The following is a 13,120-nucleotide window of genomic DNA, read 5'->3' as shown; positions in this document are numbered from 1 at the left end:
TTCACATTCATCAACAATTTATGTTATTTTGTCGTTTGTGATTTATTTTCTTTAGTACACAGGGCACATAACATAATAACTTCCGCATTCATACAGTAGACATAAAAATAAATAAATAAAACAACGTCACTTCTTTATTGGGTTGCGTCTTCTTTTTTTCTGACTGGCAGCCTGAACGGGAAGGCAGTAGATGTGCATGGGGAACTTCCGAAAGTAGCTGCTGACCCATGGCCTGTACACAAAACAAGTCATGGACTGTTGACTGTAGTTTGACACAGGAATATTTCGATGTTACGCTGTACTTTGCCACTCTCTGGTTCAGACTGAGGTAGCTGAGGCCTTGCCACAGCAGCTTGTTCTCCTGTTGGCGCAGAAACTCAGTCTCTTGCTCTCGCTCGATGTCGAGACGCAGAGAATCACGCAGCTCTGCCTCGATGACGCCTAACTGGAGAAAATAGACTCATTGAATCAAGAGGACAATATAGGCTATACAAATTTCAGCTGCTTTTCAGTGCTTCATGGAGTTGTATTACACTTTTTATTCATGGTAAAAATGACTGCATGACAATTCTGAAGTCACAGTCTTACATAAATAAAACAACTTTTGGGTTCTCTTTATCATATGAGTAAATCTGTGAGTGACAAAGCTTCATGTTGACGTATTCAAATTAATCAGCTTCATTAATTGAACTTCAGTGCATTCTCTTGTTAATTATGTTATGTCTAATTATGATTTATTCTTTGGAAATATAACCATTTTCTTCATTTAATTTAATGTTATGTCAAATTGCATAACAGTTCATCAATACATTTCTACAAATGAGTAAATACGTTATATCATTATTCAACATTATATCATTCATATATATAGAAAGTTTGTCAAAATTTGAACATGGTGGTACGCTGAAGATGAAGAGGAATGAGTTGTGGAGGGACAACTATGAAGTTTCTTAAATTGTGCTATGTTATTATACTGTATTTTCTTGGTTTCTAATATATATAAGATCTTACTGTAATGTAGTCAGTCAATAGTTCACAGCTGCTTCACTGTTATGTCACATACTGCTACTTTCATGCATCTGTAATTTTTCATCTTTGATTTTCAGGTAAGAGATTGTGTGGAACATTTCTATTCACTGGAAGTAGCAATCCATCACATTATTAGTTTTAGAGTTACCTCTTCCAGCAGGCTCATGTTATCCTCCAGCTTACTTTGCTGCTCATATAAAGCCAGAGTAGCAGGATCAGAAAGACGTCTCATTGTCTTTGGGGTATTTGCACTTGTTTGGTCAGGAGTAGGTGTTTGCTGCTGCTGCTGCTGCTGCTGCTGCTGTGGGGTTATTGAAGGGAGAAAGCCTGTACTGGAGCCAGAAAGAGAGAGGTCTTTTTAGTTTATTGTGTTGAGAAATGCAACCACACAGAGACACAATGTCAGGAGCTTTGAGTTCAGATTCACTTTCAGTGGAGTCTGATCACAGTAAAGTATCTCCCTGCTAAGGTCACGCTTCAGTGGACAGTGATACAGACACACGAGTAGAAACACTCTGTGGAGCTAAAGGGTCTTGACCCAGTTTCAGACTTTTCATTGCTAAAGTACGCATCACTGTTTTATGCTGAACCGAGGCTCTAGCACTACAGAACATGTTATTTAGATTTTTCTGCTGAGTGAGAGAAAGATGTGCACCATATTTGGCCTGAACTGCTGTCACCTGTGCTCTCTGCTGTCAGTCTCCTCTTGAATCTGGGAGAGGAGGCGAGGGCCCAGACCTGGCAGAGCCTGCACACAGTCAGTGTGAGATACAGTATCACTTAATTACATGAGCTCTGAGACCGACGCTGCTTCCCCTGAGGATAGTCTCCGTGGTGACAGGGACATCTGTTTCACTGTCAGTCTGACAGATGACACTCTCACACCAGCGACACAGACAAACACAGAAACTCAGGGGAAAACATGGTTTTCTGAACAACAGTGTTAATTTCGTCAGAATTTTAGTCAAAATAACATTTTTGCAGACTGAAATTGGACTAAAACAAAATTACGTTATTCATGAGACTTTACGTCGACTAAAATAAGACTAAATAAAAATTAAAAGAAGAGACTAAAATCATCCAAACTTCCAGTGACAGTCTGAAAGGGCCTCAAAACATTTAGATTCTTTGCCAAAGGAGCAGCTCTGAGCTTTGTTCATGTGGGAGAAGCTCTATAGAGCAGTGGACCTTCATTAAATATGATTATAACAAATATCATGAATGCAAGCTAAATTTACATGCAATTTTTGTCGATTAAAACTAGACTAATTGAAGATAATTTTTTGACTAAATTGTGAATAAAATAAAATTTCATTTTTATCAAAAAACGAAAAATAACTAAATTAACACTGCAGAACAGAAAAAAAATTGCATTGAAGAAAATGTGACTTATGTTTTTTGTGTCTTAGTAATAAAATAAAACATTGGTTTCACTTATTAAATCACTTATTAAGTTGGTAAATTATAACTGTCACAGTTAGAGGCTACAGCTCAAAACGTTATTTTTGTGGCAGTATGACAAGTACTCACTGTGTCCATCTTTGTCGTTCTGCCCGGGTCCCTGATCCTTTCCTTCTCTTTCCAGCAGTCGTTTGAGCCGGACACCTAATTAGTTTGCAAAGTTTTCTGTTGCACCTCCTCCACCTGAATTAGTTATAACTGATCAGTTTAAGTTCTCTCAGCTCAGTTTGTCCCAGAAAATGGGGCCTACTCCAACGTGCAACAAAATATAAACAAACCTTTGGGAAGTAGATTTTTATTCTTTTGTGTAAAGGCCTCAACCTTAGTGCATTTGTAGAAAAGACGTGCAAACAACAGACACTTTTTAGACTTAGATTTATCCTTAATTGATCATGACAATAACAAATAATGGCACAACTATTTACAATTAAACATTGGGAACATCACTAGTTTGAAACAAGTAACTAAACCACACAACAACCTAATTTGTAATATACATTGTTGTTTATTCCTCAGACTTTGACTGTACAAAGAGAGGAGGCTTTGGAAATGTCAGTCAATGCAGCGTCTGTAGAAGTGGAAATAGTAGTCAGTGAACAGCACTCCTGCATAATGACGATCAGTACTGCAGTCTGCTTGACCCTAAAAAACAAAGATAACCAGAATAAAAGCTGCAGTAATGTTGTCTGTATATATGTAGTTTCAGGTACTTTGGTAAACCTACAGCGACTGACGATCGGAAGTGATATGAACTGTGATACAGACGAGCGACATGGAGAGGCCATTCATGCTCACCCTGCAACACAAGGAGCAACCCGGTCAGAGTCATTCACGCGTATCCTTCACCACACAAGACTGTCTTTGAGAGTGAAGTAAATACAACTGGAGGTACATTTGGAAGGACTTTACTCTAGTGTATGAGAGAAATCCTATTCACAATTCACTACAAGATGATGCATTATTACATCTTGTAGGAACACAAGGGAAAACATAATCACACATCTCTTGTGAAGAATGAAATGAAAGAAAAAACAACAACCCTTGAACCCACAATGTAATTTTAAGGTCTATTAGTGTTAAAAGTGAGAAGCTTATCCTCTGACACTCTTTGGGGCCACAACTTAAAATTGATATTGTTAAAGTATTAATGTTAGTGTTTGTTTAGTCCACATGAAACAGTGTCCAGTAAATGCTTCTTTACCTGTGTGTTTGTTGGATAACTGCCTCCAGTCACAGTGTTCATATCCAGCCGAACAGAGCAGGCTGCCGACTCATCAAAATTACAAAGATGAACCACTAATAGCTCTGTGGAGCTGCATCAACGACAGAAGCGCGTTAAAGCCATTGTCAATATGGATTGAAGTAGTTTAACAGTTGGACTTACTTCATGAGCAACGTGATCCTCATGTTACCCGGCACAAACTGGCTGATGGGAACTCTGTAGACAAACCTACTGGGCCTGAAGCAGGAGCACATTTGTTTGGAGATGAACCGTAATATCAGAAATCAAGCTCATACTTTTGTCTCATACTTACCCACACTCATCTCTCAGACAGTATTTACTGTCAATAACCTGTTGATTTTCCTTAATCATGAAGGATTTAATGGTAGTGTTTGTCCCTTTAAAGAATATAAATGAGTTGTTACGTATGTTGTTTCTGAAGGTAAATAATATCATAAAATATACAAAACTAGTTTGGTGTTTAAGTATTGTGAGCTGATTCAAATCCAAAAATCACATTGGTCATTGGTCAATCAATTTCCCCCCCCTTGGTCAAGTTTTGCCGAAGGGTTTTTATAATGTCTTCCGTCCTGGTGCCTGTCTGTCCACAATTAGGGGATACTGGGGTTGGTTGTAACATAATTGGCACATGTGCATATATTTTGGTTCATCACTTAGACATTAGATAGAGATGGTACTAAAATAAAGCAACCCCCAATATAAAAAAATACAAAAACCTGACCCGATACAGAAAAATGGATGTCTCGAATTTTAGACACCTCACAAAGAGTATTTTTTTGTGACCCAGTGTAATCGATTACTCACAGTCTTCAGCACTTTTCAGCAGCTTGTAAAAATGTTGTATTCTCTTTTCTGCAAGTAAAAGAGTTTATTGCTTAATGAAACACGCCCCACAGTGAAGACCTGCAGTTTACCTGTTACATTATGCATGTCCACCCATCCATCAGAAAGGGTGACGTTCAAGCCAGTGTCCCCCCCTGGTGGCGAGGGGCAGCAGTACACCTGGTCGCAGTAAAGGAGGTCACAGAAGTCCACATCTGGAGGCCATGACGCAGGTGGAGTAGTAGCTTGAACAACTGTTATAAAGTTATGATTATATACTTTCGTTTGCTTCTTATATAACAGTTATAACATGAGGCGCATGTGACTGACAGTATCTACCAACCTGTGCTACTCCAGACAGTGCTTAACGGAGGGACAAGACTGCCATTACTGGAACAGAGAAATCACATTTTCAAAAACGTGCATTACGCAGTTAAACCCTTGTTCTGCTGCTTCTCACCTGTGGTCCTGAGTGGTATCTGTGTCTTCTTTCAAAGTGACCAGATAGACAGCTGTGATAGAGATCATGCTAAAAACCACAAGGCAAACTGTGAACATCAGAATGTGTTTACAGAGACTTGTACAATTGAAGATGTTTAGGTGTTACCAAAACGCCACAGCAGCCAGGAGAGTGAAGACACTGGCCCGAACAATTTTGTGCTGTAACCAGTGAATGCACTTGTGTGACTTTTCGTCGTTCTTTCTTTTTTGAGTTTTAGACGGCACACTTGTCGGTGTTGAAGAAACACTGCTCTTATTCCTGGTAAAACAGAGAACACACCCTCTTCAATCCCACAGTCAAATCAGACATTTTCAATATCCTTGAACTGTGGCTGACCATGACCCCTTATTTTTGATAACATAGAAACCGCAGTTGTGCAACAGGCCCATTAGTTACTTCATTTCTAGTGTGTAGCAGTTGACTTATGGGCTGTTCAGTATCATTACTACCTTTGTGAGCGGAGGCTGCCTGTGAGGCTTTTGAGCTTGGACAGTCGCTGGTTCCAGACCTCCAGTTCTTCGATGCGCGTCTCCAAGTTGTTAGTGACTTTTGAGAGCTGCTGCACCGCACCAATGTTTTCCATAAAAATCTGCTCCTGAATGACAACACAATGAAAGAAAATGACTGTGGATCTTTTCTATATGAACAATTTTCACATCAAACAGCACTGACGAAAGATTTGTCTCACCTGCCCACAGATCTAGAATAGAATAGAATAGAATAGAATAGAATAGAATAGAATAGAATAGAATAGAATAGAATAGAATAGAATCTTTTTTGAGGAGTTCTACGCAGACACAAAGGAATCCTCCACCAAGCCCGAAATCAAACCAGAAACCTTCTTGCTGTGAGACAAGACACTTCGCTACCGTATTTTCAGGACTATAAGTCGCACTTTTTTTCATAGTTTGGCTGGAGGTTCGACATATATCATAATATCTAATTTCACATGTTTGTTATTTTTTCACGCTGACTAATGTAGGCTTGTGTACTAGTATCTGCTACTCCTGAACATGAAAAAAAAGTATTGGAGCAGCAGAAAGAAAGCTTGTAGTGAGCGAGAAACTTGTGAAGGACGGGCAAAAAGCAAAGTTTACTCTTACTGCAATGGAGAAAACAAAAAAGCTAGATGGCCACAGCTAGAGGAATGAGTTTGCAAATGGGTGCTTGAACAACGTGCACCAGGGTGGCTGGTGCGACGTTATACTCCGGAGCAACTTATGTTCTTTTCTTCTTCATTATGCATTTTTTGGCATACGGAAAATACAGCACTGTGCTGCCTAAAAGGCCATGTCAAAAGTAGATTTTAACAGGAACTGCATCTTTATCTTCATTACGGATCCCTATTCGTTCTTGCTGCAGTAACTAACAAACCAACTATTCTTACTGGGATCCCAATAACAAAAAAGACCAAAAAGAGGACAAAAACAGAAGTTAAACTACATCACAGACTGGAATCCTCAGTCTGCCAGATTAAACATAATAAATATCAAGACAAAACAAGAGATGTCGACAAAAGCCGCCTCTTCATCAGGTCTGTATTCTGACAGAGATGGTGTCACATGACTGTATAACAATCAGATCAATCTGAGAAGAGGACCTTGGGTAGTGCCTTGAAGCAGCCCTTGAAACACTATCTGAGAAACGCTGCGGTCTATCTTACCTTGTCCACCATAAGAAAATTGTCTATTTTCTCTCCATCTGAGTAGGTGACATCTCCCACTTCTCTCACAGCAGATGGCAGGAGCTCCTTTACTTCTTGAGCTATTACACCTGAGATGAACAACAAACAAAAGATTCTGTTAATTATTTATGTGAATATGTAAAATAATAGTTTGTCAGTTTGGTCTGTGTTAAAATAGCCGCTTTGAAGTGTAAAGTTCTCTTTTGCTAATGAGGCAAATCAAAACTCGATGCTGCTAATTGCATAATTGTATAATTGTGTAATTGCATAATTGTATAATTGTATAATTGTATGATTGATAATGTAGCTACAATAGGACAAGGTCAACTTATAAACATGCATGTTGTGTGTATGTGCATGCTGCAGAGGTCATGCATGCGACTGATACAGCGCCTTAGTCAGCATTATTGTTTCGTATTCAGTGTTACTCCTTTGTGGAGAATGTATACAGTACATGTGTTTCAGTCATGTAATGACTTATGTAAATGTCATCTGTAAATAGTCTTTTTACCATGGATAGTGCGAGTATGTATAATCTATTTATTTGTTGTTGTTTCCTTTGTTTTTTTCCTTTTGTACTATGCTCCTTTTGCACAATGTTCCTTTGTATTATTTTATTGTATGGATATTGGGGGTGGGCGCTTATAAGCTCTTGCTTTGGCCCACTCTTTTTGAGTAGTGTGTTAACTGCTCAAATAAACAAATAAACAAGGCGGTGCGCACAAAGATAATGCATGGGCAGTCGGTACCTGTTTGATGGGCTTGATCTATTCCCATCGAAGCAGCAAACTCTGGTTTATAGTCAAACTCCACTATTCTCATTTGCGTGATTCGTCTGAGCTGTTCCTCCGAGTCAATCTGACAGACACACACAGTATGGTTTAACTGTAAGATACTGCGTTACTCTGTGCGTTAGAGACCCACCTCATGTATGTTGTGCTTGGCGCGTTGGTCGGACGGCTGCATGATTGCACCCATCACTTTGGCATTTCCACACACGACCAACGCTTCGTCGGGTGAGTCTGTGTTAATGCCCACATGAGCGTGACACACCACCGAGTCCTGCGCCAGCCCCCTCTGCCACACGGGGTCTCCATCCGTCTCAAACTGACCCGGGTTAGACGCCTGTACACAAACGCTCTTGTCTCTACTGTACGTGGCTGTTTTTCAGATGTTGATGGATGATTGGGATTAGACTGGGATTTATGTTTCTAAATCAGATTCAGTGCTAAAACTATAATAAACTTTATACTGAAACATGAACTGTTAAACTAATCCCATGCATTTCCAACATGTCTGCATTTTTCATTCATTTAATACGTCACAAGAAAGACTCTTACTCTGACAATGATTTTCTCGGACACCAACGCAGCAAGTAGAAATGTCTCCCCTTTCACGGCAGCGTATAAACCGACAACCATCTGAAAATACCTGTCCAAGAAGACCGGATTAACATGCCTGATACCGGTGCTCACTCTTTCATTCCTCTGCTTTTAAAATGTATTCACTCACCTCTGGTCCGGGTTTGGTTTGCCTTTTTTTCTAATGTTATTGGAAGTCGTCTCGCTGAAGTGCAGCCGTCCAAGAGTCACCTTAGTCATTTTTCTGCTTGGTAAACTGACTCTGTAGATCAACAAAGTGTTATATTAGTGTTATCTATTTTAAAAGTTCCTTCACACATTTCCTGGTGATGCTATTCCACCTTTTATGTACCAACCTGACAGGATGAAAAGGCTTTTTGCTGCGGTCCGATTGTGACTGCTCTATAAGCACATGGTGACTGTGGTCTTCCAACTGCAATCAGTTTAATGTTATTTCCAGCGCACACGAGATAAATGCTTCATTCATACCTTGATTCCAAACACTTTGATTTCAAAGTGGTCGACTCCCTGTGACCCACTGGGCGTCCTGACATATCGGGGCTCCCCACTCACTCCAATCTGAACTGTGACCTGGAAGTGGTTTTTCTTCTGGCAGACAAATGCTTCATCTGCAGTAGAGTAGGTAAAGCCTTTATCCGCCTCAACGTGGTAGGCCAGAGGGGATCTGTAAACCAGGCATTGTTGTATAGATAGCTACCTTTATTGATTGTTTTGTCTGGTGTCTTTGCACTCACAGTGACTGCAAGCTGCTGTCAAACAACACACTCCACTGGCCCGGAGTGTGCTGGGCCCAGGTCAGTAAGCCGTGCGACCCATTACTGATGCCGCCAATGCTGCTGCCCACACTAGCACTGCTGCTCATGTTCACTTCACAGGAGGCTTCTTCACAGTCCGATCGCCTCCTCTTTCTACTCTCTGAAAAGCTAAAGGACAAATAATGGATCATTCATATGTTTTAATACTTAACCTCAAACGTCCCACCCTAACCCTAACCTGCATTTTCTACAGTTCGGCTTTACCCAAAGCTAAACACTTCTTACTTCGCGCCTACACCGCCTTTACTCTGCCCAATCCCGTCAGACCTTGGAAGCTAAGCAGGGAAGGGCCTGGTCGGTACTTGGATGGGAGACCGTTTGGGAACACCAGGACGCCTAGGGAATGTAGTGAGTGAGTGAGTGGTGGTCGGAGGGCCGATGGCGCAGACTGGTTGCCTCGCTTCCGTCAGTCTACCCCAGGGCAGCTGTGGCTAAAGTAGTAGCTTACCACCACCGAGCATGTGTGAGTGTCCAGAAAAACGCTATATAAAACCGATGCATTATTATTATTATTATTACAGGCCAGTGTAACGCCTCATTTGAAAGACTGCAAAACTGATCTAAAATTTTTCCTTGTGTTTCCATGGGTTGTTGCCGCATAAACGTCACTTTTTTGACACTTTTTTTGTCACCTTTTTGTTGTGTTTTTGTTGCTATTTTTGTAGATAGTATTGCCTGGGTACCTGGATAATAACTGGTGTTTTTACATGTGTAGGAGGTTTACACTTTTGAATAAAAATAATAATAATATATAGAACAAATACCAACATCAACATCCATGAACTCCAAAAAAACAACCTTCCTTGGCACAGTGCACATCCTCTGTCTGTGAAATGAACTCTGCCAATATCCTATGGTCCAAGGAGAATATTTGGATGCTGGGAGATAAAAGACTGGAATACTAGCTTATAATAATAATGATAATGATAATAATAACAATGGCTTGCACTTCTATTGCGCTTTTTGCACCATCAGCCTTTCCTAACCAACCACTCACTCACTCACGCATGTAAACACACTCTCAGTTGTTCTGGCCTATTGTACTTGTTTTTAGTGGTAGGGGAAACCGGAGCACCTGACGGAAACCTACGCAGTCACGGGGAGAACATGCAAACTCCCTGAAGAGAAAAACAAAGTGGTGGACTCACCAGCTGTGTGCGCTGGATGTAGAGGTTTGAGAATAAGATGAAGTGGGCAGACAGGCTTCTTGCTCAGTGCCGTGTGCATTATAATGGGAACTGAAAGGAGGGGATGGGGGAGTAGGTGGGGCACAGCTTTGCAAGCAGCTCCCGTGGTTCAGCAAATGTGGGTGTCCTGCAGAGTGGTGATATTTTTGGGCAGGAGCAGCAGGTGGGGTCCCGGGTTTAATATGGATGTTTGTGAGACCCATGTTTCGAAGCTGCTCGTGGGTCAAGAGTTCAGCTGGCGGCACGGAGGGACCCTTAAACTGACATGATGAGGACACTGGCGCAAATATCTGCTGGCTGCACCATAATGAAGGCTCGTACTGGCATTCTGTAAGCAAAGATGACATTGATTACACCAAATTAATAAATAAAGCTGCCCAAAATTACAGCGTAAACTTTGTGACGAGTACCAGGCATTTGGGCAGGTGAAAAGGCCTCTGAACCAGAGTCTGGAGGAGATTCAGGAAGTATGCTGGAATCCACATGAAACGAAAAGCTATGTATCGAGTGATGCATTGTTAATACGATGACCTGAATGAATCTGTGTCTTACAAGTTGTTGGCGCACATATCGGCGCTAAGGTACTGCTCAAGGATTCTTGTATCGACTGCGACAGAACTGTGACTGTCCAATACTCCACTTACATCATGACCTGGGCACACAAGTAAACAATACCTGCTTAATAGCCTTGACCACAAGTGAGACAGTGTGTGGCCTGTTAACCCAGTGGCAACTATAGATACATGTGTTGTTCTTGTTCAGAGGAAAGGCCCATAAGAGGTTATTAGATTATCTGAATTTACAGCTCACCATTGAAGAATTGCTGGAGAGCCTCGTTCTCCCCCAAAACATGAGGTCTGGATGCTCCTGGGTCCATGCTGTCCTTCCTTCCTCCTGTCCTGCTAAAGCAGATGTAGGGGATGATAAGTGGTCCGTTGTATCCACCTATGTGTTAAGTGTGCTTAAAATATAATACAAATTCTGATCTTTTTTGTATTCATGACTTTTACCATATTAATATTTACATACAACAGGAGGCTATGCTACAATATGAATCACTGTGTCTGAGTGAAATACTGTTTCATAATCATTTACTGTTATGTCAAAACAAAATGCGATTATAAATAATAATAAAAAATAAAACCAGCTTTTTCCTAAAACACACCTGTGTCTTTCCAAGATGGCAGGCAGGTAGTTGATCAGCGCTGGCCTTTGTGAGATAGGCTGAATCTTGTCAAAGGTAATCCATAATCAACACAACACAATATACAATACATGTATTGTACATGCCAAATCCCTCATGCATCCATCAAATGCTGGTGTCTTGGTTTTTCCATTGTGATGTCAAAAGTTATATTCCCTTTTCTCTTCTTGTTTATGGGTCCTTCGACTGAGTTGAACTTTGAGCTTTGAACAGGAAGAGCACTGACGCACACTCCTGAGGCAGAGTAACACACCTGTCCTGGGCCACGGCTGTGCTGCACTGTCGTCTGTGAAGTCTTTATGATGTCGTGAACTGTGTCACAGGGATGTAGAACAGTAAATACAAATATACAAATATAATATATATAAATATTAAAATATATAGAACACTGGGTTAATAGAATGTGAACCCTTAGGAATGTCTTACATTTCTGCATAAAAGGGTTATGTGGTTTGATCTTTATTTAAAGAATACACAAACAGGGTCTGTTTAAACTAATACCACCCAAACGACTACATGTTATCACATTTTTATTGAGCATAACATGTAAACATTCACAGGACAGCGGGGAGTAAGTAAGTGAACTTCCTGGCCAAGTCTTGATGTTCATAAATCCATGGTTAGAAACATTGTCTATAAATGGAGAAAGTTCAGCACTGTTGCTGTAAAGATGACTCCAAGAGCACAGTGTAGAATACTCAAAACAGATAAATAATAAACTAGTGTGTCAGCAAAAGACCAACAGGAATCACAGCCACAAGCTAACATCTCTTTTGACACATCTACAATACAGAAAACACTGAACAAGAATGGGGTTCATGGGAGAACACTTCAAAACATTGCTGCACGTTTGAAGTTTGCGAAAGAGCATTTGGAGGCTCCACAGCACGACTGGCAAAATATTCTGTGGACGGATGAAACCAAAGTTGTTGTTTGGGCGCAACACACAACGTCATGTGTGGAGGAAATATGGATCAGCACATCAACATCAAGACCCTGCCCTGATTGTGAAGTCTGGTGCATCAGTGCAGGGGCTGTTTTGTTGCCTCAGGGCCTGGACAACGTGCTCTCATCAATGTCATCACATATTTTGCAGAAAAACTTGAGGCCATCTGTCCAACAGTTGAACAGCATAAAATACGTGTTCTGGAGTGGCCCCGTTAAAGTCCTGATCTAAACCCGACTGAGAAGCTGTGGCAAGACCTCAAGAAAACCGTTCACACCAGACATCCCAGGAATCTCACTGAACAGTTTTGTAAAGAGGAATGGTCCAAGATTTATCCTGATTGTTGTGACCGTCTAGTCTGTAACTACAAGAAACATCAGGTTGAAGTTATCGCTGCCAAAGGAGGGTCAACCAGCTATTGAATCCAAGGGTTCACTTACTTACTTATTACTCCCTGTCTTGTGAATGTTTACATGTTATGCTCAATAAAAATATGAGAACATGTAATTGTTTGTGTGGTATTAGTTAGTATCTATTCTTGTGATTTCGATAAAGATCTGACCACATATTATGACCAATTAAGGCAACAATTTAATTTACTCTATATATACACACCCAACACAATTAGCCCCATTATACTCCTCTCATTGAAGGCCTTAAACTATGAATGAACGCAGGGAGTTTTGCAGGAAACAAAGAAATAAATGATGTTTTATATTTTAAATTCTTCAAAAATGCCTTCGTTCTTGGCATTTTCTCAATGAGCTTCACAAGGCCGTCACCTGACAGGGTTTCCAACAGTCTGTGGTCAAAACCATTTCCGGTGACGACATCGTGAAGAACAT

At 40.7% G+C, this 13,120-nt stretch overlaps 1 protein-coding gene and 1 long non-coding RNA gene across 2 annotated transcripts; both read right to left on the bottom strand.

The window, feature by feature from the left end:
* Positions 1-1,216: 1,216 nt before the first annotated feature.
* LOC306959432 lies at positions 1,217-2,600 on the bottom strand. The gene is made up of 3 exons (XR_013792617.1): positions 2,560-2,600; positions 1,710-1,777; positions 1,217-1,361 (listed from the first exon to the last, which is right to left on the bottom strand). It is a non-coding gene; the product is annotated as an uncharacterized lncRNA (long non-coding RNA).
* Positions 2,601-3,030: 430 nt separating this feature from the next.
* Positions 3,031-11,002, bottom strand: myrfl (myelin regulatory factor like; the record flags this gene model as incomplete). The annotated part of the gene is made up of 23 exons (XM_079551423.1): positions 3,031-3,132; positions 3,215-3,286; positions 3,692-3,803; positions 3,875-3,949; positions 4,026-4,110; positions 4,538-4,585; positions 4,648-4,809; positions 4,899-4,945; positions 5,016-5,084; positions 5,163-5,315; positions 5,507-5,652; positions 6,721-6,830; positions 7,491-7,599; positions 7,666-7,866; positions 8,082-8,172; positions 8,254-8,364; positions 8,459-8,535; positions 8,592-8,787; positions 8,858-9,046; positions 10,087-10,453; positions 10,536-10,597; positions 10,678-10,777; positions 10,936-11,002. The coding sequence occupies 23 exons, from the start codon at positions 11,000-11,002 to the stop codon at positions 3,043-3,045; spliced, it is 2,739 nt and encodes a 912-aa protein (XP_079407549.1). The 3' UTR covers positions 3,031-3,042.
* Between the last annotated feature and the right edge of the window lie 2,118 nt (positions 11,003-13,120).

Source organism: Gobius niger (assembly GCF_951799975.1).
Source record: "Gobius niger genome assembly, chromosome: 2".
NCBI lineage: Eukaryota > Metazoa > Chordata > Actinopteri > Gobiiformes > Gobiidae > Gobius > Gobius niger.
Note: the sequence above shows the minus strand (reverse complement) of the source record. Positions and strands in the feature narration are given on the sequence as shown.